At 39.5% G+C, this 25,008-nt stretch overlaps 1 protein-coding gene across 9 annotated transcripts in view; it reads left to right on the top strand.

Annotated features, from left to right (window-relative positions):
• The window catches only part of Ttc29 (tetratricopeptide repeat domain 29), a 210,947-nt gene that overhangs the window by 38,599 nt on the left and 147,340 nt on the right, over positions 1 to 25,008 (top strand). For all 9 annotated transcript variants that reach the window (XM_010610918.2, XM_010610917.2, XM_010610916.2 and 6 more), the window contains 2 exons: positions 2,969 to 3,192; positions 8,213 to 8,398. In XM_010610918.2, coding sequence (XP_010609220.1) covers positions 2,969 to 3,192; positions 8,213 to 8,398 — 410 coding nt within the window. The remainder of the gene's footprint in view (positions 1 to 2,968; positions 3,193 to 8,212; positions 8,399 to 25,008) is intronic.

The following is a 25,008-nucleotide window of genomic DNA, read 5'->3' as shown; positions in this document are numbered from 1 at the left end:
AAAAAAAAAAAAAAAAAACTCAAATTATCATTGTTTCAATATAAAAATAATGATACATGTTCATTATAGAAAAGAACAAAGTCACCCCAAAATTTCATCGTTGCCAGGGATTTAGCTCAGTGGTTCTGCCACTTGCCTCACAAATGCAAGGACCTGAGTTTGATCCCCGGTACCAAAAATAAATAAACTTGGCTGGGCATCTTGCATTTTTTTCTCTCTGATCCGGTGAGAAATGGGAAACAGGGTGTAACAGAAGCTCGTCTCAGATCATGGACTAAGACCTTGTGATTGTCACTGCATTGGCCTGCCCAGTTCCCAGTGCCTTTACCTTCTTTACTAATAGAACTCCAGTTGCTCTTGGGTGACAAGGTACCCAAGATCAAGCATGATATATGTGTTTCCAGACTCCTTGCAGCAAGGGAAAAGGACTTGTGACAGACTTCTGGGCCATATAAACAAAGTGGAAATCAACTAGTAGTCGCGGGAGTGGTTTTGTTTTTCTATGAAATTAAGAAAGAAACAGCCAGTGTCACCCCCATGTTCCCCTTTCTTCTTGCCTTGAAGGCTGGCATGATGTTTGGAGCTGTGGTAGCCCTGTTGTGACTCTCAGGGGACAAGCAAGAGATACAGGTCATATAATCACGGAGGTATCAATCTTGAACTTGTTAGTCGCTGATACAAGCCCTGAGCTGCCTAACTTTAGGTTTAAAAAATGAAGCCTTTATTTTTCAAGACACTGTGAAACAGTTCTCTCTGAATGCAATAGCTGAATGCGATCCTATCCCGTGAGGTCCTAAACAGTGACCATCTCTGGTGCATTTGACTCATCCTTCTTCTTGCTTCTGTCTGAAAAGATGCTGGCTGGCCCCCTCCCAGAGCTACTCAGTCTGCCTCATTTCAATTATGTCTGTGCCTTGCTTTATTCCCAGGGGGCAGCCTCTAACCAACCTTTCAGCATACGTCCTCCCCCTGTGTCCAGATTACACAGTGGCAGCATATAGGCCCTGTTTTTCTAAAATTTTCATGTCACATGTGCAGCCAACTAGACTATTCCATCATTCCTCCCACACTAGTCAGGAGATGTGGAAATTATAGGGCTGCTTCTGGTCCTCTTCTACCTAGAAACCTTGGTCATTTGCTACCTTTCCATGCCCAGTGTAGGAGGAGGTGGCCAGGGGGATGTTGCTTATCTTCTTGCCTTCAAGGAGTCCAGATGAGAAGCAGGATATAGGCATCTTCCGCTTTTAGGATTGGATAACTGGATTTCACGTGATGTTGGCTTGTTCTATTCTGTGAACCCTCTGGTATTTGCCTGGAGTGCAGGGAAGAGAGGACCTGGTCCTTTGTGGCACTTTGCCTCCTGCTTCTCCATCCTTTGCTCCTCTACTTCATTGGGAAGAACAAACAACTATTGTTCTTCCTCTTCTCTTCCCCATTTTGAATATTTCTTGATCTGATGCCCAGTGGTGGCTTTTGACTCCTGGCTTATGAACGTTCTTGTTTTATTCTCTTTATGTGCTAGTCCTATAATAACTTGTCTGTCAGCTGGGTGAAGGCTGCAGTTTGGAGGGGGTGCTCCTTCCAGGGGCTTTTTCCACAACGCAGTCACATCCCATCAGACTCTCCGGTGGCACACATCACTCCTTGCTTGGAGCCTAGACTTCTCACCATTGCTTTACCTACAGGTCTCTTCAGTCGTCTGGGCCCTACTATAAAACCAAAAATAAAACAAAACAAAAAGCAACTCCCTACCTCATCACTCTCCTCCTGATCACTCTTTGACCTATACCTAAGTAAATCCACTGAGTAAGAAAATCTGGGCAGATGAGCCTAGATAGTTTTGTTTTGCTTTGTCTTGTTTTGGTTTTGACACTAAAGATAAATCCAGTGCCTAGCCAGGAGCTGAACTCTAATAGCTTAAGGTGTCACATTTCCTAGAGTATTTTTGCACAGATAATTTCATTTGGTTCCTAGAAGAATCCTGTGGTGTTGGGAGGGCATTTACTAATGTACAAAGATTTTACAGATAAGAAGTCAAGTCTAGGAAAATTAGGTCAAACCGGGCTCAAACTTAGGTACTTTAATTTAGAGCTCTTCTCCCTCTACACTGAAGTTTTTATTGTAGTATTATGACATCACAGCGGTTATTCTAAATGTTGAATTGTTAGACTGGAACACTGGGTAACAACGGAAATACAATAGTGGTTTTGCAAATGAATCATTGGCATATTCATATTTCACTTCTCTGACCTTCTTGCATATTGTTTTTTATTGAAGTTAGATGTAAGAATGGTTTTTGTTGGTTTGGTCTTTGTTTTTGTATGTTGAGATCAGGTCTTATGAGGCGGCCTAGGCTATTCTCAAACTCCTGGGCTCAAGTGATCCTCCTTCCTCAGCCCCCCATGTGCCGAAAAGAAGCAGTGAATTATATCAACCTCACAAACCATTATCTTAATTCTAACTGAACATGTTATATTTAGTAATAGGTTTCAATAAATATTTTCTTCATGACTGAATCAATGGTGAACTCCCAGGACCTACTGTGAAATTTTCTACTAGAGAAAACGCATTGCTTTGGTATTAAATAGCAAGCTTGACTTTTGCTTTCCTTATTGAAAATTTTGACTGGTTGGTTTTTGGTGGGGGGCTATTGTATGAAGTGTTTTTGAAAAGAATCTGTCCAACGTCCTCATTTGTCCTTATCAAAGCTAGCTCAGCTCTGGAACGGATAGATTTGTAAAGTAATTCCTTTAAACTTACGGAATGTGGCTAGCTCTTGGCACTTCTCATTAAACTGACGTTGTTCAATTAAGCGTTTGCAGCACAGATCTTTTGATAGTTTTTAGCGCTTTCACTGAAGGGGAAAAAAAGAAGTGCGGTTCAGCCTGCAATTATGAGAATGAAAACAGCAGCGCAGGGACTGGAGGGACCTGAATGAAGCTTTTCGCGTTCCGGTTCTTATCTCCAGTTACAGGAATTCGTACAGGAAGAACGTCTGCGTGGAGATGCTGCGAGACGGCTACCACAAGTCCTTCGCCGAGGTCTTCGGTCTGATGGAGCGATGGGATGTGCTGAGGGAGGCGGCGAGAGTGAGGTCCGTCTTCTGGCTGCAGAAGCCCCTGGAGCAGCAGCCGGACAAACTAGATTTCCTCTACCACTACCTGACCAGGGCTGAGGCCGCCGAGCGGAAAGGTAGGTGGAGGCAGGGAGGGCACAAGGGCGGGCCGAGTGCAGCACCAAGGGACATTCCCAGCTGCTTCATATGTGGACTTGAAACAGTAAGAAGACTTAGCACAGTACCTGGTCAGTGAAGCAAATTTACGGAAGGAAGGAGAGCGAAAGCCGAGGCACAAGGCTGCTTCCTAAGCCTGGGAAGTCAGTGCGCGGCGCTGACAGAATCTCCAGAACGTCCCAATGCTCTGAATCCTTTCCATCGCTAATTACAAACCTGCGCATCGTTTCCCTGTGTGCTATGTGAGCGCCGCCTCGCTCTGAGAACATACTCGGAAGGTTACTGGCACTTGCAAAGTACCCTGATTTCCTAGCATCTGTACTGTGAGCTTTGAAGGTGCTATGAAACCCTACGGATAGGAATCCGAGAATTTATGTGAGCGAATTATGGAAACACATCGAAATGCATGCAATTCACGGTTGTGATTAAAATTGTTAATCTTATATTTTCCATGAAGTCATTTCTAATAAGTCTCTTTTTTTTTGCGCCATCTAATATTTTCTGGAAAGTTGATATATATTTTAAGTATCAAGATATTTTAACCTTTTCTATAATTATATGGATACTGTTGTCACACGTATTTCTTAGAGTTATGTATTAGGAATTGACCATTTTAATTTGTGTATCTTTATGAGGTACATTATCGTAATTTGATACATGTATACAATGTATAATAATCAAGCCAGGGTAATAAGCATTTTCATCTCTTCAGCCATTAATCACTTTTATGTGTTAGGAGTTTCATATTATTCTTTTCTAGTCATTCTAAGATAAAGCAGAGGCTGTTTTGCTGGGTAGTTACTCTATTGTGCTACAGAGGAAGCAAAAATAATTCCTTACCACTGCATTTTGGTGCCTCTTGCTGAATTTCTTCCTCTGCCTTCTCCCCCTGTCTTTCTTCATCTCTACTGACCCCTAAGGAATTGGTGATTCATAATGAAAGGGGGAAAAAAAGGAAATCCTAGAATTTGGTGTGTCAGTTTGGTGTCCCCAATTATTCTTTTCCACAGCCTTTTGAGTGAGAATACTACAGGGCTCCAAAACAAAACAATACGCAAAGCTCAAGTCTTGCCAAGGTGTAGCTTCATTTCATCGCTTCGTAGGTTATAAGTAGGAGGAACATTTTCATTTTCCTGGCTTACCCTGGAGAGAAATGAGGAGGACATGGACACAGCACCAGGGGACAGCAGAGGTCTTTTAGCTTCTCTGATGGAGCCACTGCGTGTTTCCCATCAGGCTGTGACCTGACTTAAAAACACAAGGCATACAAAACTATGAGCAGTAACACTAGTGAAGGTAAGGTGGGTGGGGTAGGGTGCAGGTGACTATATGGGGAAAAACATTTAACTGCATGATGACTTAAACAATGGGCCTTTGGTGAACGTCAAAATGTGATTCATATAATTTCTCAAGAAACTATTGTAAAATAAAATGTTATTCTGTTTAAAAAAAAAACTACAATCCAGGGTTACTCTCAAATTCTGAAATGATATCCACACTGGGAACAGAATTAATCAAGACAAAATTTGCCCATCATTCATATTTTTAAGTTGAATTTCACCATATTCACTGTTTAAAACAGAGGTTTGCATGTCAGTTCAAAAGTATGAGCCAAATGTCTGGCTTTGTCATAATATGTCACAAATGAGTCAACTTGTCCTACAGTATTTTGTCATTAAAAAGACCAACAATGCTAAATCATCTGTTTTAAGGAACATGTTTTAATTTCTAGTCTTCTATTAAAAAATAACTATGCATATAAATAAAAATACTTTTCCAATTTAAAAAAGCTAATAAAGTCCTGGCTTAGGAATAGAAAAAGTTGTTATGCAAGTGATAAAAGTAATGGAAACATTTTCTTCACTGAACTGTTTGTCATATATTTGCAGTAACTAAAATTGCATTTATTAAATAGGACAAAATTACCTCGATCAGAATAATACTTCTATAGAGTTATCTCCTACAAAATGCCTGGTTCAAATATAGAAAACTAGATTTATTACCAAAAAAAAATACTAATGGGAATTCTTCAGTTGAACAACCCACAGTCTTTATATGGTTATTTTTGAAAAATCTGTATAATTTTTTCATAGTCAAAACATGAATTTTAGTGAGGAAAATCATGACTAGAATAAGGCATGTCCCAAAAAATAGGGTATTTACATTTGCTCTTATTAAAGAATTAATCCTAAATCTTAAAACATATATGTGTTTTTATGTTTTAATAGATGTGTACATGTACATTTATGTATATATAATCTAAAATACGGAACTCTGTTCACAGTGTCTTTTGGTTCCATCCCACACAGTCGTGGGTCTGAGATGATTATCCTGAAATTATCTACCTCTGAGTGTCCTCATAGCTCCTCATTGGAAAGACCATCAGTGTAGGACCCCAGAGAACTTCATTTAATCAAAGCTATGGCACTAACAGTAGTCATCTGGGGTCAGTCCTCTCTAAGATTAAGAGCAGTAACCTAGAATTGTGGGAATTACTTTAGAAAAACATCTCTTGTTTGTTGTAGCAAAGTTGAGTTTCAAGTAAGCCAATCAATCCTCCTTGGATTATTTTCGTTTGTTGCAGTGTCTTTTAGACTATAACACACTGTATTTCATCTGTTATCCATTCTTTTGAATCATTTCTTTACTCTCTGTAAAATTATGATTAGAGTCTTGAGCCCTCTGGGGCTGGGAAAGAGATGGCAATAATGGTAATGGGCAACCAAGTCAGTAGATAATTCAAACATTATTTACATTCAACTTTTAAAATTTTTGTTAAGGGTGAATAGCAGTTTTTTCTCATTATATGTTTATGATACCAAAGTATTTCTACTCAAGCAAAGTTCCACAGGACATATATAGGTTTTATGAGAAGAAAAACAAAAATAAAACAAAAAAAAAACCTGTTTGGTAAGACAAGTTCGGAAAACATCAGGTGAACTAACATGAAGTAGTGTGTGTTGTTTTACTGCAAGACTTACAAGAGCCTTTCACATGCTAATGTGCATTGTGTGCTTCACTGAAACAGGACACATTTCCTAAATTTTTTCATCATGGAATTTCCTCATCAGGGAGCATATCTAAATAAAAAACAAACCATAGAATTTTATTTTCCTCTTCTTAATATAACTGCTGATAATTCAAAGGAGGGGTCCACATATAAGGAGAAACACCTACTTAGAATGTAAAGGGTACAGATTACAGGTACAGAAACTAACCTAGCCATTAGACTTAACTATGAAATCCTGAGAGATTATGTCCAGTGCAATTCAGTGTTCAAAAAACTTTATGAAATTTTGGGATTGCTTTTATAGTTACTGAAAAATAGAGAAAGTGTTGCAAGAATATATATAGAAAATTAAACTTTATATATACCTTTTATTACAATAGAGGAGGCAATATGTTTTACTTTCTGCCATATTAAAATGACAACTCTAATCAGTAAATATGACCAACAATATAAAATATTAAAAGTCAGATCTTAGTGGTCTGGTTACTTTAGGTAAACACATGTGTATTCAAGAAGTAATCCCAGCTTTCAGGGAAGATAAGGCAGAAAGATTGCAAATGGGAACCCCAGTCTGGGTAATTTAGCAATTTAGCAAGATTGTATCTCAAAATAAAAAATTTTTAAAAGTTGTGGGGACGTAGCTCAGTGCAAAAGCCCTGAGTTCAACCTCCAGGAGAGAGGGGAGGAGGGAGGGGAAGGGAAGCGAGGGGAGAGGAGAGAAGAGACAAGGAAGGGAAGGAAGAAAGATAGAGAGAGAGAAAAATAAAGAGAATTACATGTAAGAATTGTCACGGGTTTTACAAATTTCTTTTAAAACATTTCAGCGACTTATTTACAATTTTTGACAGCTACCTTTTCCTGTGTTCAGCTCCCTCCACTTTTTCTGAACCTTTGCATTTAATCACCTAGGTGTACTAATGGGAAATACTTTTGATGAGTGTGGCCTTTCAGGAACATCCTTGCTGACTTTTCTGGCAGGAGAGAGCAATGAGCAACGGTGAAGTCCAGCACATGTTATGGTCACTACGCATAAACATCCTGGAATACTCACATTTACAAATGTGCTTTCAGAATAATTGTCTAAATGATAATAAAATTTCTTAATTTGCTCATGGTCACCATTAAAAAGTGGTTTATAAAACTGAGGCAGAATTTTTAACAAATTAAACATTTCTGTTCAAGTTCACTCCTGCAGTGGGGTTTGCAAGATTGATTCCCATCATAGCACTCTTATACAGCCATCCTGATGTCCTGATTATCATTTATTAGACATATGATTTCCCCCCTAAGAATGAAAATGCCTTGGTTTTCCCCAATCTTTTCTGCTTTTTTCATTTACATTATTTTTCCCATGGTTAAAAATATTGCTTTCTCTGAAATTTCTAAAATATTTTTCAACCTTTCAGTGGCAAAAAGTATTCAATGATACTAATTCTCCTTTCTTTTGAAAGAATTAAATGCATTCCTAGCAGATATTATTATCTTCTATATGCTATAGTCCTCTGATTCAACCAAATACTATGTCACTTTCTAAAATGTTCTAAGTTTTCAGAAAGGCTTTTGTTGCTTTACTATGTGCATATTACTTAAATAATGTAATTATTTTAATAGCTAAAATAGCTTAATTTCTGCATTTAGATTTGATTTGTGAAACATTTAATCGCTTTGAGGGGAGTACTTGGACTTGAACTCAGGACCTTTGCACTGAGCTACATTCTTAGGCCTTCTTTATTTTGAGACAGAATCTCGTTTAAGTTGCAAAATTGCTCGGGTTGGACTCCAATTTGCGATCCTCCTCCCTCAGCCTCCCAGAGTGCTGGGATTACAGGCATGCTGCACCACACCTGACTTTAACCATATTAAAGAAAAAAAGAATATGGTACAAATGTCACGATATTAGTTTACTATTCCAAAGGATGTGACCTGAGACATTTTTCTAATGTGATTTATGATTTTTTTTCTCTTTGGAGGATCCCTCGAAGGTGTATATAATAACTTGTATATTCTGGCCTGTTACTTCGATAATCCTGAAGACAAGTGGGTGAGGAACCACTTCTATGAACGATGTTTTCACGTTGCACGACTGATCAAGTTTGACGGTGGCAAGAGAGAAGCAGAGGCGCAAGCGCACTTGGGCCTTCTCTACGAGGAAGCCGGTACGTGGGGCCCACTGGGCTGCCTTCGGTGGGCTTTGCCTGACCTGAGACCACACAACCAGAAAGCACTGGGAGTAGAGGAAAAGGCCTGAGTAAAACAATGCAAATGAGAGAGGTCAAAAGGCAAATCCCTTGACTGGTGGTCTGGACCTCGGTGTTCCTTGCAGAATATTCCTTGCAGAATTTCTAGCAGGCCTCACTCCTGAGCATCCAGCCAAGTTCCCTGCAGCATCTGCCTGAGAGAAAGCTCCTTCTCCATCCACTGTGCTCAGTCTCAGGCTACAGGTAACACCCAAGCAACTGCTTTTCTCTCATAACAGTACTCTGTTCATTTTTACTTGATTTCCCATCTGCAATAATGCCTGGGGAAAAATGAAAAGTACACTGTGATTTTTCTAGTGTCCCGTTCCCGTATGTAAAAATCCAAAAGCCGTCCATATAACTCCGAGAGTATTTTACAATAATTTATGAAGCAAATGCTCCTTTAAATATAGATTCACATTTAATAGTGTTATCTTAGGACAATCCAAAGTCAAAAGCCAAGCCAAATTGGGAAAAAATGGATTGTGTAAGGTAGTTGATCAAGGATTGCAAATAGGGATTTAAAAATTAAAATTATTTAGGGGAGAATAATGTGTGGGTGATATGCAAATAATTTACAATCATGGGGAAGAGGCAAGTATTTTATTTTATTTCTTGTTTGGTTTGGGTGTTTTGTTTTGTTTTGTTTTTGTACCAGGGATAGAACTCAGGACCTTGCGCTTGCCAGGCAGGCAGCAGAACCACTGAGCTAAGTCCCCAGCCCTGAGGCTAGTATTTTATTGTGAAAATGCTCTTTGATCTCTTTAAAAAAAAAAAAACTATCTGGTTTTTCATCAAAATTGGCAAAGCAATTAGATTTAAATATTTATTATTTTGAGTATAGGACTACATAAGTCTTTATAATTTTTTATAAACTTGTTATTTAAGGTTTTGTGCTCCAGAAGGTTGTAGATTGTGAGATTGTGACCTGAAGTATGGCCAGCACTAGAAGGTGGTCTGAGGCCCCCTCGTGTGACAGATACATGCACTGCTAGGAAAATCCAGAGTGGAAAGGGAGACCTTGCAGACTGGATTCAGAGAAGGCAGGGTGGAGTCGGGAGGTCCTGGAGGGGCCTGGGAAGATGGGTGACATTTAGGCAGGTGAAGAATAGGATGTGTTCTTTGAAACAACATCCACTGGCGCATAGTCAGCGAAAGTGAGAGGAGAAACAACCTCCTTGACGTGGGAAGTACATTTCTGAGTACTGATGGGAAATCACAGTGGAAAAGTAGACTAGGGACCTGCCAGCACCGAGTTTAGACTTTGCTTCTGAGCATTCAGAGTAAGGAAAGCAGTGTGCTGTAACATTTACTGTCTGTGATGCAAACTGTGGGAAGAGGGGAAAGAGAAAAGGGATCCGCTGAATTAGCTGCTACACTAGTATAGCCAGAAGAAAAGATAGAAACATACACACGGAACATACGCACCAGAGTTGGTGGTGCGTGTGTTATCCCAATCAAAAAATAAAAATGACTAGAGATATAGCTCAGTGTTCCTTAATTTAATCCCCAATGCCAAAACAATTTTTTAAAAAAGTCTGCACAAACCAAAATGTCTCTCTGCGATATGATTTATAGTATCTCAAAATAGCAGTAGTTAAAAATATGAAGCGACTTGCAAGTTAACAGATACAGCCATGAGATTACAAATTAGAGCAAAATTCACTCACTCAGGAATTACAAATTGAGAACCTAGTACCAGGGGGTAAACAGTGAACAAGATGGAGCCCAGCTCTGTGGAACTTAACCCCTTTTAAATGCAGGTTAGTAGAATTCTCTGCATTCACCTTGTTGAACAACCAGTGAACAAGTAATCCTTAAAATGCTTTCCTCTGGTAAAAGTGAAATGCTATATCCACTTAGCAACTCTGTATCTCCTACTTCTGATTTGTTTTAAAGTTGCTGAACGCATTTCCTTTAGAGGATTTATAGATTGCTCACTTAACTGATTCATTCATCTATTCATTCATTGATTTATTCAGCAAATATCAGAGAGTCTCGTCCTACTCCAGTAACCATGGTGCCAGAGTTGCTTGTGTCATTTTAGTGACAGACACAGCAGCTGAGGGCAAGGATGAGCTTGGAAAGTGTGATCAGGGTGGGGTGCTGTAATCTAACTCTCATAAGGGTTTTAGCTTGCAGGCATTTACATACCCAACCTTCCAGCAGGATAAAATGCAGTCATATTCCACAATAAATAGAATCTTTGACTTTGAAATTTAAAAAAACAACAGCAACAACTTTTTCTATGCCTTCACACAGTGCGCAGGCCCTAGAACTGTATCTCTGTTGCCTGCCACATAAATTCACAAGATTCCATATTGATAAAAAGTGTTTGATTTACCTAGGGATGGTAGAAGTCATCTGCCACTTTTGCAGTCTGGGGTAGAATTTTCTCTGAGAAGAGTAAGGCAGAAGTGTCAAGACTCTGGCTGGAGTGAGGGGGCCTCACCTGCTGTAGGATTCCTGCTGAGGAGATGGTGCTGTAGCTTCCGCACTTCTGATCTGATTGGTCCAGACAAGCGAATGGAGGCCCCACAGCAACAGCTAGGCGGCAGCTGTGCACAGAGGCAGGTGGCAGCATCCTGATCCCACGGGTGCCCCCTTTCAGGTTAAAAGAGGACATTATCTGGCAGATGGTAGTGGGCAGGTTGTCAGGGCCAGACCAAGCAGGCTGCAGTCCAGGGCAGAGCTCCAGCTCCCTCGGGTAACTGTAGAGCAAATGAGGAACATGAGGAGAAGCCGTAGCCACAAAGACTGGGCACATGGTTGCAGTCAGGGGTAATGTTCAGCCCACTGGCACAGATGTGACCAGGCCTTGCCCAGAGCCTCCTGGCCAGAGTGGAACACAACAGACAGGCTGCTGCTGCTAACAATGGGCCTGCAACCTGCGGCTCACCCTGGGTCCCACTGGCTCTAGGGCTGGCAGTCTCTTCAGGTCAAATATCTTTGATCCTCTATCAGGGTTATAGAAATGGAGTAGTCATGGACTTGACCAACTGGCTGTCTTCTTTCCAAAATGTGTCATTAGGAAGGATTTTATCATGCAAACAGGACAAGCAGCATTCACATCATGTCTGAGGAGCCCTGGAGAAAGCTGTCAGACACCAGATCGGCAGGAGATGTGCTCGTTCATTCCTTCCTTCATTCATTCCAGATCAGCTCACAGAGGTCTAGCAGGGCCTGACGTCAGACCCTGGGAGAGAAAAGGCTTTCTAAGAACATACGTTGGAAACACCAGCTCCTCCCTAGGTCTGAGCTGAGGCCAGGGCACAATAGCAAGATGTCATGGCAGAGCCCTAACTTTAGGTTTAGCCTACCAGGTATGCACAAGCCTCTCCCACAGTGGTCTAAGAAGTGGATCAGAGTCTCATATTTGGCCTAATGGACTAATGCACTACACAAGCTTGTTTTTTAGTAGCCTCGTAAGGAGCCAGTGTCTTTTCTTGGGGTTCACTTTTGGACAAGTTAATCCTTCATTTCAGTCCGCCTTTGTGTCCTCTTCTCCTCCAATTTCCAATGGGTAGGGTGGATTCGAAGTAGCATCACCTGCTCCATGAGAATCCAAGTTCGTTTCACCCCTTGGCTTTACATGTAGTGACTGACTTCCCTGGGAGGATAATTAGGTGTCCTCCCGGAGGACGGATGTTGGGTGATGAGCACACTGAAGGCAGTCGACAGGAGAAATGCCATAGTGAGAACACCTTAGGAGGTGTGTGTTTTCCCATTCAGAAGGTCTTATCTGTGACTGGCACAGGGACTGAGGACATCAGCTGGCAGATGGACCCGGAGCTTTGACCCCAAGTTCATCCAATGACTGGGCAACCTCTGAAGAAAGAAAGAGCTGTCTTGGTTGATTTGCTAAATTCAGGTACTAGAATTTATTGTTGACATCAGTTCCCTGGACAGATCTTAGATAATGTGATCTGTGTGGACTGACTGAGTCCAGGAGTCCCCAGGAGCAGCGGTGGTGAGGATTCGCAGGGAAATGAGCACCAGCTCCCCCGACCCCACAGCGTCAGGATGGGAAGGCAGAGCCGGCACTGGCAGTGGTGAAGGAGGGCACCACTCAGATACACTTTCCCTTTTACCCTTCTCATCTCTGAGAAAGAACTAGAATTAGGAAACTCATGCACCCCTGTTGTGTTTGACGGTTGACACCTTCCCCTAGTACCTCTTTGGTCCATTCTTTTAATGATCATAGAAGATATCCCCTACTGTGAAGGGTTTTTTTTTTTCCATGAATTTTAATGGGGTCAATGGTTTGACTTTTCTATCTGTAAAGTGTTCATCCCATCCTTACATAGCTCTCTCTGATATCACAAAACACACAGAATTCCTTCACTGGGAGCCTTAGTCCCCCGGGCTCCCAGTTCTCATGATTTTCCTAGGCCAGGTTCTGCTAACAGTCACTAACTCCCAAAGCTGCCTACAATACTGTAAGTAGAGCTGAGGTGCAGACCTTGTAGCCACAGGACCTGATGACACAGGCCTTCATAGTTTGGCCACCGTGGACAACATAGTGAGACCCTGTTTCACAATAAAAAATAAGATACCACTCAGTGGTAGAGCACCCTCAAGTTTAATCCCTAGTACCACACACCCCTACACATCAGTCAAAAGCCTCATAATGAAAAATTGAATCAGTAATGTTGAGAATGTTGAGGACAAACTGGGATAATTGCCCCAAACTGCAAAGAAATGACTAGAAAATGAAAACAATGAAAGAAAACAATAAATACAGAAGTTCCTGAGGAAGAATACACAATATTGAGGACTAAAGCAATAGTCAAAGGTACTGTAAGAAAGCTTTCTTAACCCTAAAAAGAAAAAATCTGAATATGTAAATTAAAATAGGTATTCATGCCTTAGTCAAACTTGATAGATATTTACAGGTAGATAAATCCTGGAAAAGTTTTTGGAGGGTACCCAAAGAAACCACAGATTGTCTGCATAGACAAAAAAACTACAAAAAGCCAATTTTCTCTTTTCAACAATAAATACCATAAAGCAAACAGAACTGAGTATATTGAGTTTAGCGGGGAGGAGAAGGAAGTGGAAGGCTGTAAAGTTGAAAGGTGAAAACATGCTACAGACACATGTTCTCTTTCTACACAAAACAACAAAAAGACATGCTTAGATATTTGCAATTCAGAAAGCACTATGAATATACTTTGCTCTAGAACTCAATAAGCAATAAGTCAAAACTAATAATCCCAGAATAGGAAAATCCTGAAGTAACGAAGCTGAAAGTAGTAAACCCTTGAACCAATTAAATGTGAAATTTAATTTACAAAAAAACTGCACATCAATAATTTTGGAGATAGTACACCATATAAAAATAGATGATGTATCATATAAAATTAAGTATGATTTTAATTTTCTTTATGATTTTACATATTTATTAAATATTTCACAGTCATGTTGCCTACTTCTATATCTTATTTTAATACTTAACTTTATGACATTTAATTTTCTCATAGCAAGTAGAAAATATGAGCAAATATTCATTCAGTCTTAGATGAGAAAAACCCTTACTTGTAACAGAACAACTAAGACACAAAGGAAGATGATGGGGTTTACAATGGATAATTAGCTCCTTTCCAGGTATGGAATGAATTTAGAAGAATCAGACATATCTGAATGGATAGGGCTCGTTGGAGAACAGAGCTGATATCTGTACAAGTCAGATTCTCTTTTAGTCCCTCGGAATTAATCTTAACCATCAGTACGGGCAGGAATGTCAAGTCCAGACTGTCCTTTGGATTCAAAGCTAGTGCTTGTGAACTTTATCATGGAGTGCAGAGGTCTCTCAACAACTGAATCCAGAGTGGTTGAGAGTTGAGAATTTTGCTACCTGAATTCATCATTCTTTCTCCCTTAGGAACTGAAGAGGGAAGGAGAGAGGAAGCACCTTCCTGATGCTAGGGGAATAGACACTATCAGAAACCAAAACTGAGAGATTTAGTACATAATTTCAAATTGTTTATCAAAGACTTCATACAATTAAAGTAAACAAAAAAATTGGTAAATATTTGAAATAAACCAGATAATGGAGCAATATCACTATTATATAAAGATAAAGAACACTTACAGATTAGTAAGTAAAACTCCTACGTTGGTATAAGAAATGGAAGCCAGTTCAAAGAAATTCATTGAATTCAGCCAGATCAAAGGAAAAAAAAAACATGAAAAGCCCTATACTGAGAATACAAATGGGTAAATTAAAGTACTATGGATATATTATTTTTCACCTGTGATTTTCTGATAAATGTTTATTGTGTTCCTGTGGTACATGAGAAACTGGGCTAAAGTGTTGGGAATACATAGCTGAAAAAATATATATTACCCATTGACTCAGAGGCTCACATTTTAATGAAACAGGCAAGACAGTTTTTTGAAAATTACCAGTACGTGAATGAGCATAAGTATGAATGCTGATAAGTAGATACAGAATGCACCACGTTCAGATCAAAATTGCCTGTTCATTTCAGAGAGCATTAATGCTTGTGAAGCTTAAACATATTTCCTACACTGATAGTTGTAGGTAAAATAGCATAGAATTTGAGAATATGTATCAAGAACTTTTTTAATGTCCATATCCTTGAAACCTGTCATTTCACTTAATTGGAAATAAATACAAAGATTTTACATAAACACATATGACATCTTTATATATTCATTATTTATAGTGTTAAAAAAGAAAAGCAATAGAAATGAACTTATAATAGCTAGCGTTTGAGTGCCATGTATCTGTCACTATACATATGTAAATTCTGGACAGTAGGATGTCAGCCATCAATTTTTGGCTGAAGCAGAAATGGTTTCTCCATGTTATCTCTATTTTTGCCATGGCAATCATGAAGGATTTAATTTGAAATGGTGAAACCACAGGATGGAAACAGCTTGGGTTATTTGGAGGGGAGTCACCCCAGAGAGTCACCCAACTCTCAGCAGATTTCATGTGAGCAACAAAATTACTTTGTCTATGCCCTCTGGGATTTTAGTGTCTATTTATTACCATGATAGTAAATCTGACTTTGACTAAGGCGATCTATGACACTATGTAACCTTACTGTGAAGGGGGACTTTCAAGAGTTCTGTAATGATATTTGGGAATTTCTTGGAAAGTTTCATACAATGATCAAAGCTTCCCTTTGGAATGTGATATACAACATATTTGTGCCTCTTGAAAACTCCCATTTTAACATTTTTGACACATTCCTCAATTATTAATACATTTCATGTCCAAAAGCTTTATTTCTATTTCTTTGGTATAAAAAATGAATATATTTTATTTCCCCTTATTTGTTTCTATATTATTTCATTGTGGTAGAAATGCAATCTATTTATTACATAAAATAAAAATAATACAACTTTTAAAGCTATCTGATGAAGACTGACTCCACTTTAAGTCCATAATGATGTATCACCTACTACACAAGGTCCTAAACTGTTTCAGGGTAACTGTGACAATTAATCTTTATTGTCAGCTTGGTTGGATTGGGAGATGCCTAGGAAATCAGTAAAGCACACTTCTGGGTGAGTGGGGTAGGGGCGTTCCAGAGATGACTGACCTGTAGGCCCGCAAACTGAGCAAGGAAGACTACTTACAACTCAGTGTCAGTGTCAGCCCTGACTGTGGGAGATACTGGCCAATAGGCTTGAAGGCCAGATGGAGCAAAAAGCAGAAGGAGGAAGTCAGCACTTCTGTGCTCTTTTCCTCTCATCCTGCTCCTCAGCTGCCGGGAGGTAAATAGCTTTCCTCCACTAAGCGTTTCTGCCATGGTGTTTCTCACTATCCACAGGCCTAGAGCAGTGGATCCAGCTGACAATGTGCTGAAACCTCTGAAGCCATGAGCCAAAATAAGCCCTTCCTCCTTTAAGTTATCACAGGTATTTTGTCCCAGTGACAGGTGGTTAATCTAATAATATGATTATTGCCAACAAGACTAAACCTAACATGTGCAAGGCCCTGGGTTCAATATCTAACACTGAAAGAAAAGAAAAAAAAAACTTACCCAAAGAGGAAATAGTGGACCCCTTGATTGACCAAATCCTCCAATGTTTCCTTCTGGGCAGGAGGTTTAATACCTGATCATGGGTTTTAGAACTGGGATATTAATAGTGGAAACCTGAGCTCACTAACTCAATCCCAAGCTCCTCATATCCTTAACTGAAATCTCTTGGAATCTCCCTCCAGGCTAACTCACTAAGCCAGTGTAGAAGTACCAGCCACTGGATTCTTCTAACGGGGTGAGCACAGTAGTTGTGGTTGTCAACAGTGAAGACTGCACATAGATATCACAGAAACTCAGTCAGATGAAGGCACTTAACAGGTTCCCTACACATGCCTACTCCTAAAACTTAGGGGTGTCCAATTGGCTATGGCCAAGACAATTCACCCTGAGAGTACTTCTCTCTCACCCATTCCCACTTAAACCATAACTCAGGCAATAATTTGTACAGCTAGATACATTTTCTGAGTCTATGGGAACATTCCCAAAATAGACCCTCCAGCTAAAGCACAGCTTTAAATAGGCTTGGAACCAGTGTATCCACCAAGACCACTGGCACTGTATGCTTTGGCTGGGCCACAGTATTCTACCTGCAGAAATATTTTGTAGCCCAAACACATGCCGGTATTTGTCTAGACTGGGGAATATCCTCAATTTCAAAGTCCCTGCAATCCTGCTCACCACCCCATGTCAGCCCATACGATGGGCTTCCATATCTAGGAATTTTGGTCACAGCTGCTCTAGCATCCAGATCTTAATGTTGTGCTGATGGCTGCAATTTCTAATCTTTTGTCGCACAGTAAGACGTGATTGTTAACATTGACTTAGACAATAGCACTCCTGTGAGAATAATGAGATTTAGACAAGCGCTTTTCTCACCAATCATAAGGAAACACCAACATTAAAAATGGGCTCCGGTCAACATAAAACTAGCTAAGGGTCAGTTGCTTCCTATAATCCTACAGCTTTTCCTTCCCACCTAGAAAGTACATTGGAAATTAAATATTCCAGAATAATTAACATTTACACATTTTTAACTGTGCCAGAGATGGAACTCAGGCCCTTGCAAATGCTAGTAAATCTTTTTTTTAATTGGCTATTTTTTTATTGTAAAAAATTATTTGCAACACATTCCAGAGGGTGCACATGTGGGCCTCATCATAGCCATTAGGAGTGAGTGACTAGTGTAGCTTAGAATTTCTGGACTCTGCTCTGCCTATCCATCTCAAAGTCTGACAAATAAACGTCTTATCCCTTCTTCATCATTGCCACGGGTGGGCTGGTTTTCTTCCCTTGCACTTTCTCCTCTGTCCGACTCTGCCCACCCCCTAGTCTGAATCTGTCATCTGCCAGGCCTTCAGACCCCATCCTTCACTGGACATTTCTGCCAATGGATCCTTCAGTGTTAAAAGGAATCTCCAAAGTCAGCCTTGTCCGTACTCAGGAGACTGAGGCAAGAGGATGCCATGAGTTCAAGGCCAGCCTGAACTATGCAAGGAGACCCGGTCTTAAAAAAAAACAAACAGAGAAACAAAAAATAAAGACAACCACGTGAGGTATACCAAGGCATGGTGTAGGGAACTGAAACCAAAGTGTGCATTAACCAGAGAACTTTCTGGCCCTTGGAGCAAAGATTTTTCCTGTGGCAACTTTCCTGGTGACTGTTGGTACCTCACAGAGACCAGACCCGTATCACAAGGGAGACACTTAGCAATTTGGGACATTAGGTTTTGGAGGGCCAAGCACAGAGGCCAGGTCTCCTCCTGTCACATGCAGACATCCTACAATGTAGCTTCTTAAGATTCTCGTCATATACAATTTGACTGCTCTTTCTCCTCTCTTCTTTAATCCCAGACTTGCCTTGTCAATGGATAACTTGCAATCATGTTATGGTTCTATTTCTCTTGTGGCTCGGCGGGGGAGGCTTTTTTAAATCCACCCTGCAGCCTCCTGTCTGTATCTACTCACTGCCTTTGCTGTGCTTCTATTCCTCCAGTGTTGGTGCTGATACCTCACAGCTCAGATAGGACAGCTGCAGACAAAGAGTTTTGGTTTTTAATTTTAATTTTTAATTTCAAACCATAGTTTTGGTTTTTAATTTTAGAGAACTCTTCCAACCATATTTATTAAGGGATTGTGTTAGTCCATTGCTATGACAAAATACTCAAGAAAATCAACTTAAAAGCAGGAAAGGTTTATTTCGGCTCACAGTTTCAGAGGTTTCCGTCCATGGTCAGTTGGTTCCATTGTTTGGGCCCTATGATGAGGCAAAACATCATGAAGGGAGCATGTAGTAGAGTAGAGTTGTTCACTTCATGGTGGCAGAGAAGCAGACAGAGAGGAATCCTCCAGGGTCCTGACCCAATATACCCTTCAAGGGCTTGCCTTCAATGACCCAGCTTCCTCCCAGTAGGCCCTACTTCCTAAAGGTGCCAGCACTTCCCAATGGGAACCAAGTTTCCAACATATAAACCTTAGGGAGGAGGGGAAGGGGCTTCCGATCCAAACTGGCAGAGTTGAATTGTGAACCCATAAAAAGGGTCGAATTCTTAACCTCCAGTACCTGTCTGTGAATATGACCTTAATGGAAAATAGGTTCTTCATAGATGATCGAGTTAAGGTGAGGATATTATGGTGGACTCTGAGTCAATAAAAGGAGAACTTGGGTGCGGAGATAGACGCAGAAGGAAGGTGATGTGAAGACACAAAATGGCACTACAACCCAAGGAGTGAATGTCCAAGGCTGCCAGAAGCTAGCATGGAGGCATGGGGTAGATTCTCTTTCCTCCCTCAGAAGGAAACAACTTTGCTGGCATCTTGATCTCAGGGTTCCAGCCTTCAGAAATGTGGGGCCACAAGTTTCTGTTATCTGAGCCATCTAGTTTGTGGTACTTTATTATGGAAGCCCTCTAAAAGCTTATGCAACATCCCACATGGAATCAGTGATTTCCTTAAGTAATAAAAAATGTTATTTCAGAAAAAAGAGAACACCTCAGTGTTGGAATGAAATGACACAATATATATGATGGATGTAATGTTCCCTCATCTAAAACTCAGCATAAAAGCAACTATGATTGAATATTATCTAAAAATAACACAGTATGGTTATCAAAAACTTCTTAATATCTTATATAAACAATCTTTTTCTAGCATTTTGACTTTTTACTTTATTCCATACTCCATTATGAATGTGACTATTTTTATCCTTTAGCATTTGAAATGAGGTTATCACAATAGTCTCTAAAAAAAAGCAAAAACATATTAATTTAATATAATCAAAGATACCACAACAAAATTGATAGAATTTTTATTGTAGTTTCTTATTTGTCATAAAATAACATTTGCTAGTTTATTAAGAAAACAGCCTTAATAACTAAAAGACATCCAAAAGATATATCAGTTTTGAGTGTGGTATTTTATTTTCTCTTTCATTTTATTAAAAGTTAATAGAAATGTAAGTGCTCTTGAGGGGATTTAAAATATCAAATGCACAAAATCTCAACTGGGGCGGCCTCTAGAGAACCTGTGGAATAATTGGGAGACATATTTTGCATGATCTACTTTTTGTACTATTAGAATTGGTTACTTGCACATGTATTTTTTTTTTTATTTGAGGAAGCCTGGGTAGCTAAAAAAAAAAAAAAACCAGTAAATATCAACAAGGACAGAAGGTTTTTACAGTTGGTGAGAGGACTGTGAAGATTAAAGAACTATTATGGATCCAATCACACTCTTTATGATATAGGAAAGTTTGAGGTGGTGGGGGTTGGGAATGATGCTAATAAAATGTATAAATTCAATGAATGATCACCAGACAGGAAAGGAGTCCCAAATCTATAGGGATACTAGAAACATGGGAGAAAGGTTTTCTACACCGGAAACCTGCAAAGCCACGCACAGGGGTCAATTAGTGATAGCTCATAGGTAGTGAACAACTGTCTTGGTCTTGATGATTGGCGCTTGAGCATCACGCTGGCGATGAAGTACAGCAGTGGAAAAGTCATTAGGCTACTAGACTAGGAGGTGACACTGAGAGTCTCTCTGGACATTGCCACTGCTAATTAACCATGTGAATCTAGGCAAGTTATCTAATCATCGTGCTTCTTGCTCTCCTCAGCTCTAAGATGAGGAGATTAGAGGAGAGGATCACTGCTCGAAGTTCACTCCCAGATCTGAGTTTTCTGGCTTTTTAAATGGCTACTGAAATACTGATCATCAAAAACTCCATGTGTTCACTTTCTTACTGAGGTGTAAAAGTAATGTCCATATAAAAATAGAGATGGAACATAATATTAACCTCTTTGTGCCTCTCTTAATTGTTAAAAAATAATCCTGTTCTTCAGAGCATCCTGTCAGGGCTAAATGGATTAGTGAGGGGTCAGCTAATTGGCATGGTCCTCAGGCCTGTAGTAAGGCAGCTTCTCTTTTCCTGCTCTTCTTCACTCTCTGTGCACATCTCTCACAGGAGTTCTGGTGACTCCACTGAGAAAGTCCTCAGAGATGCCATTTTGGGACACCATGGGCAATAAGGAGGTATGGCCTAGGAAAACTGTTTCACACTGGATTGGAAAATCACATGTTCCATTCTTTTAGATGAATGAATTTTAAAGCCATATTGGATCTTCAAAGTAATCTCATCTGGATACTGATTTGATAGTTGAGTAAGAAGAAACGAAGTATTATAGTTAAACAATTCTGCCATGGCCACAGTAGTAGGGCTAGAGTAGAAGCCAGAGCTTTTAATGTCCTTTTCAGGTCCTCTTCCCCTCCTCTATCATTTTCAACACAAGTAAGTGAGATCTCCCTATGTATGGTTTTTCAATCTGATTCAAGGTAGTATTCATATCAGACCCAGCATAGAAACCTGAGTCTTGAGATATTGGGTATTTTCCTTTTCTCTACCCTACTCCATATACAAAGATTTGCTTAGCAGAGACCTTGCAAAGTTGACCTTTTCGGTTTATTTTCCTTGATGTATCTTAAGAAAATGCTCCTGAAATTGGACTAGCCCAGAGAAAATTAAGAATTTAAAAAAAAATCTATCTCCTTTTCTGTATCCTCTTTCAGTTGCCAGATGATCAAACCATTTGCTTCATTCTCTTTCCTCCACCTTAATCCAGCCCATGTGGCTTTTTGAGAGTACCACATTCCTTTAGTGAGCACTAGGGAAAAAACCCTCATTACTCAATCCATACTACCCTTCTAGATTACCCAGATGAGATGTTATGAAAGTGATTTCAAAAAACAAGGACTAACTCCTTCAAGGTTAACTAACACAGAAGTCCTCCAGATATAGAAGGCAAAGGTGAAGTTAAAAAGATTAGTAAATTGAGTCAATGGGAACAGAAGGGTTTGCATAGCTGCATGACAAGGTTTTTTTGTCAGGTACTGAACTCCAGGTGTGCATTTGGCTGTTCAGTGGTTGCATGTGGAATCACTTACACAACTGAGGGAATCAAGAAACAGGGGAAAGACTTAGGAGGCCCTGAGTTCAATGAGGAGGCTGGGGCAAGAGCTGGTAGTATAAATACGAAGCCAGAATGATGTTCAGACAGACCAGCAGGGAGGCAGCATCTTTATTTAGTTATAAGGCAGGGTATTGGGAGAAAGAAAAGAATAACTTTATATGCAGCATACTAACAAAGAACTCCGAGCTATATTCTATGTAAAGTGTACATCAATTAGGAAGAAAAATTTTAAGTCAATTGCGATTACATAGATAAGGATACAGATAATTCACCACAGAGGAAACACAATGATTATATAAGAAAATAAGCAACTTTTTAAAAATCAATTTGAATAATTGTGAAGTGCCATCTAACGCTTTTTCCAATATCAAGTAATAACAATGATAATCATGTTTCCTTAAAGTAGCATTTATGTGTATTGCCAGTGATATTGTGAATCATTTAAATGGTTTTGGAAGGTAAGAGAACAATATACAGCCTCTCAAAATGCAGTTATGAAAATATGCAGTATGAAAAGTAGTTTAAACAAAATAATCTAGATGGACAGAGAAAGTATACACAGCTCTTTACAACTGTAAAACTTATGAATGGGTATAAAAAAGGTATAAAATGAAAGGAGCAAAATAAGTACATTTTGAGTAATTGATGATGCCATTTTTCACAATATTTTAAGACTTTTCCCTGTAGTATTTCATTCCTGCTGATATATTTTTTGCCCTTAAAATAAATATATTGAATTATGGTTTTTGCTAACTACAATGTATTACTTTTTTGTTTTATTGAATCATATTTTCAAAGTTCTTTTATATTTTGGTTCCTTGGTATGAGGATTATCATTCAAGTTTGCCTGAGACTGAGGGAGTTCCCAGGACTTGTGACTTTGGGTTAGAACCCAGAAAGTCCCTGGTAAATTAGCACGTACTGGTCACCCTAAGCAGAGTGAATATTACAATTTTATTTGCCTTTCTATTTAATAGTAGTGAGGCAATAACATCTTTTTTATTTTCTAATAATAGAGTTTTTGCAAGGATATTATGATTACTTTGATTTTAAATGACTCTCATTTTCTGTTTAAATTGCCATCACATTTTAAAAGTTGTAACAATGAAGGCTCCTCTCCAAGATGTTTCAAGAGAAAATGGCACTTAAAGTAACAAAGGGAAAATCATGTGAAATGTATGACTTTGACAAATAAATTTAGGGTTGATATTGTAGAAGTTTGCAGGGGGATAAAAACAATTTCTAGTAAAAACTCCCAAAGTTCTCTATAGGTTTTCCTGTTGGAGCACGTAAATCCTACACCTATCTTTAGCAACTAATCAAATTCACTGGAAACGTTATTTCTTCTCTTTGTAGTTAAAGAAACCTTCTGTGCTAGTTTTCCTCCACTTGCAAATTGCTTCTCCGGTTGCACCTTAAAGTCTCCTTGAGGAAACTTTTCTTAAATTCCCTGGAAAGCAAGCCATTATTCCCTTCAGGTTGCCTGGGAAGGAGGTGGGATAAAGTCAGTCAAACAAGTGTCTGATCAGACCCTGGGTGACCTTAATATACCAGTCTCTAGGCGTCTCAGGCACACCATTGGCCTGGGGCAAGCACTTCTCACCTTCAATCTCCAGGTGACTGCAAACCTTGCAACTTCTGGCTAGGGCAACCCACATTTCATTTTTGGCAGAAACGCCACACATGTATTTAGAAAGTAGCTCCTCATACACATTTTCTAAGATGCAAATAACTAGATCGAAGTTAGAAACAGTCCACTTTATGCTTCCACAAAAATGAATTTAATAAGTTAAATTTTTGAAAAATCAAATGTATTAGCATTGCTACTTCTATATAAAACAATTGTCCCTTTTCGGGCCATGTCAGTTTATTCTCCATCTACCGTGTGCACACATCCTAAGACCTTATAGTATTTAATGAAGAGATCCTTTTTAAGTATTGATAGCCATGAGAAAATTATACCATGTTTGATCTGTGTTAAAGAATCAAAGTCCACGATCTTTGAATGGAACTTAGAATAAAAATGTAATTAGGTTACATCCCTAAAGCCTGATATATCTTTAAACAAGACTGCAAATGAAACTTTATTAAAGCTTCAAATGAATTATTTCATTCCTTTCTCTAAAATTCATTTTCTTCCCCTTCTCTTTCATGTCTGTGTTGCCGCCATTGCTGCTTGTATTTTACCTGTCTTTTTCAGGGTGTTTTAATTATTTACTGCTTAACGAGTAGCTCAGAGAGGAGACCTCTTTCTGAGGCTCCTACTCTGCCATGGGTTTTTTTGTGTGTTTGTTGTTTTGTTTTGTTTCAAAGCTTTGCGAGGAGCCTGGAAGAGCTGGACCCAGGCTGCAGTTTTTGCTACACTGAGTGAACTGGTCTGGAGGCGACATTTTCTCTGCTTGAGAAAAAGCGTGTCCCAGAAGTACTTCTGCAGAGGCACAGTTGATTGGCAGCAGAAAGACAGTTGCATTAAAGTTGGATGAAGTCCTTTCCAATTAATATCTTAAATGGCACTTAATCTGAATAAGTGGTACTGTCCCATAACATTTATGTTTTAAGTCATTCCACACAACGGATCTATCAGATTCACTCCAAATGGCAAACCTGAAAGACACACAGAAAACTAGATACCATCACCCCCAAAGTTACTAATAGACACGAAGCATCAGACATTCAGCCTGGAGTTGATGTAGTTGTTCTAGCATGGGCCACAGCCATTCCTTGGGGTTGGCATTGTGATCCTTGTCTCAGACCCTTATGGGGAGATCAGAAACAGAATGGGGATGGTGCAATGATGGCATTGACGTTCAGACCTTGGGATCATCCTAAAAGTATCCAGACATCAGCTCTGTCACCTGATTAGTATGTGAATTTAGGCAAGATAATCTCTGCAGCTCAGTTGTTTCATCTGTTAAAATATAGGAACTATTGGGCCAGGGATTTAGCTCAGTGGTTCTACCACCTGCCTTGTAAGCACAAGGATCCGAGTTCAATCCCTGGTGTGTGTGTGTGTGTGTGTGTGTGTGTGTGTGTGTGTGTGTGT

The sequence above is a fragment of the Fukomys damarensis genome, unplaced genomic scaffold, assembly GCF_012274545.1.
Source record: "Fukomys damarensis isolate Sample0158 unplaced genomic scaffold, DMR_v1.0_HiC HiC_scaffold_38, whole genome shotgun sequence".
NCBI classification, from domain to species: Eukaryota; Metazoa; Chordata; class Mammalia; order Rodentia; family Bathyergidae; genus Fukomys; species Fukomys damarensis.
The sequence above is the reverse complement of the archived record's forward strand: the minus strand, read 5'-3'. Positions and strand labels throughout refer to the sequence as shown.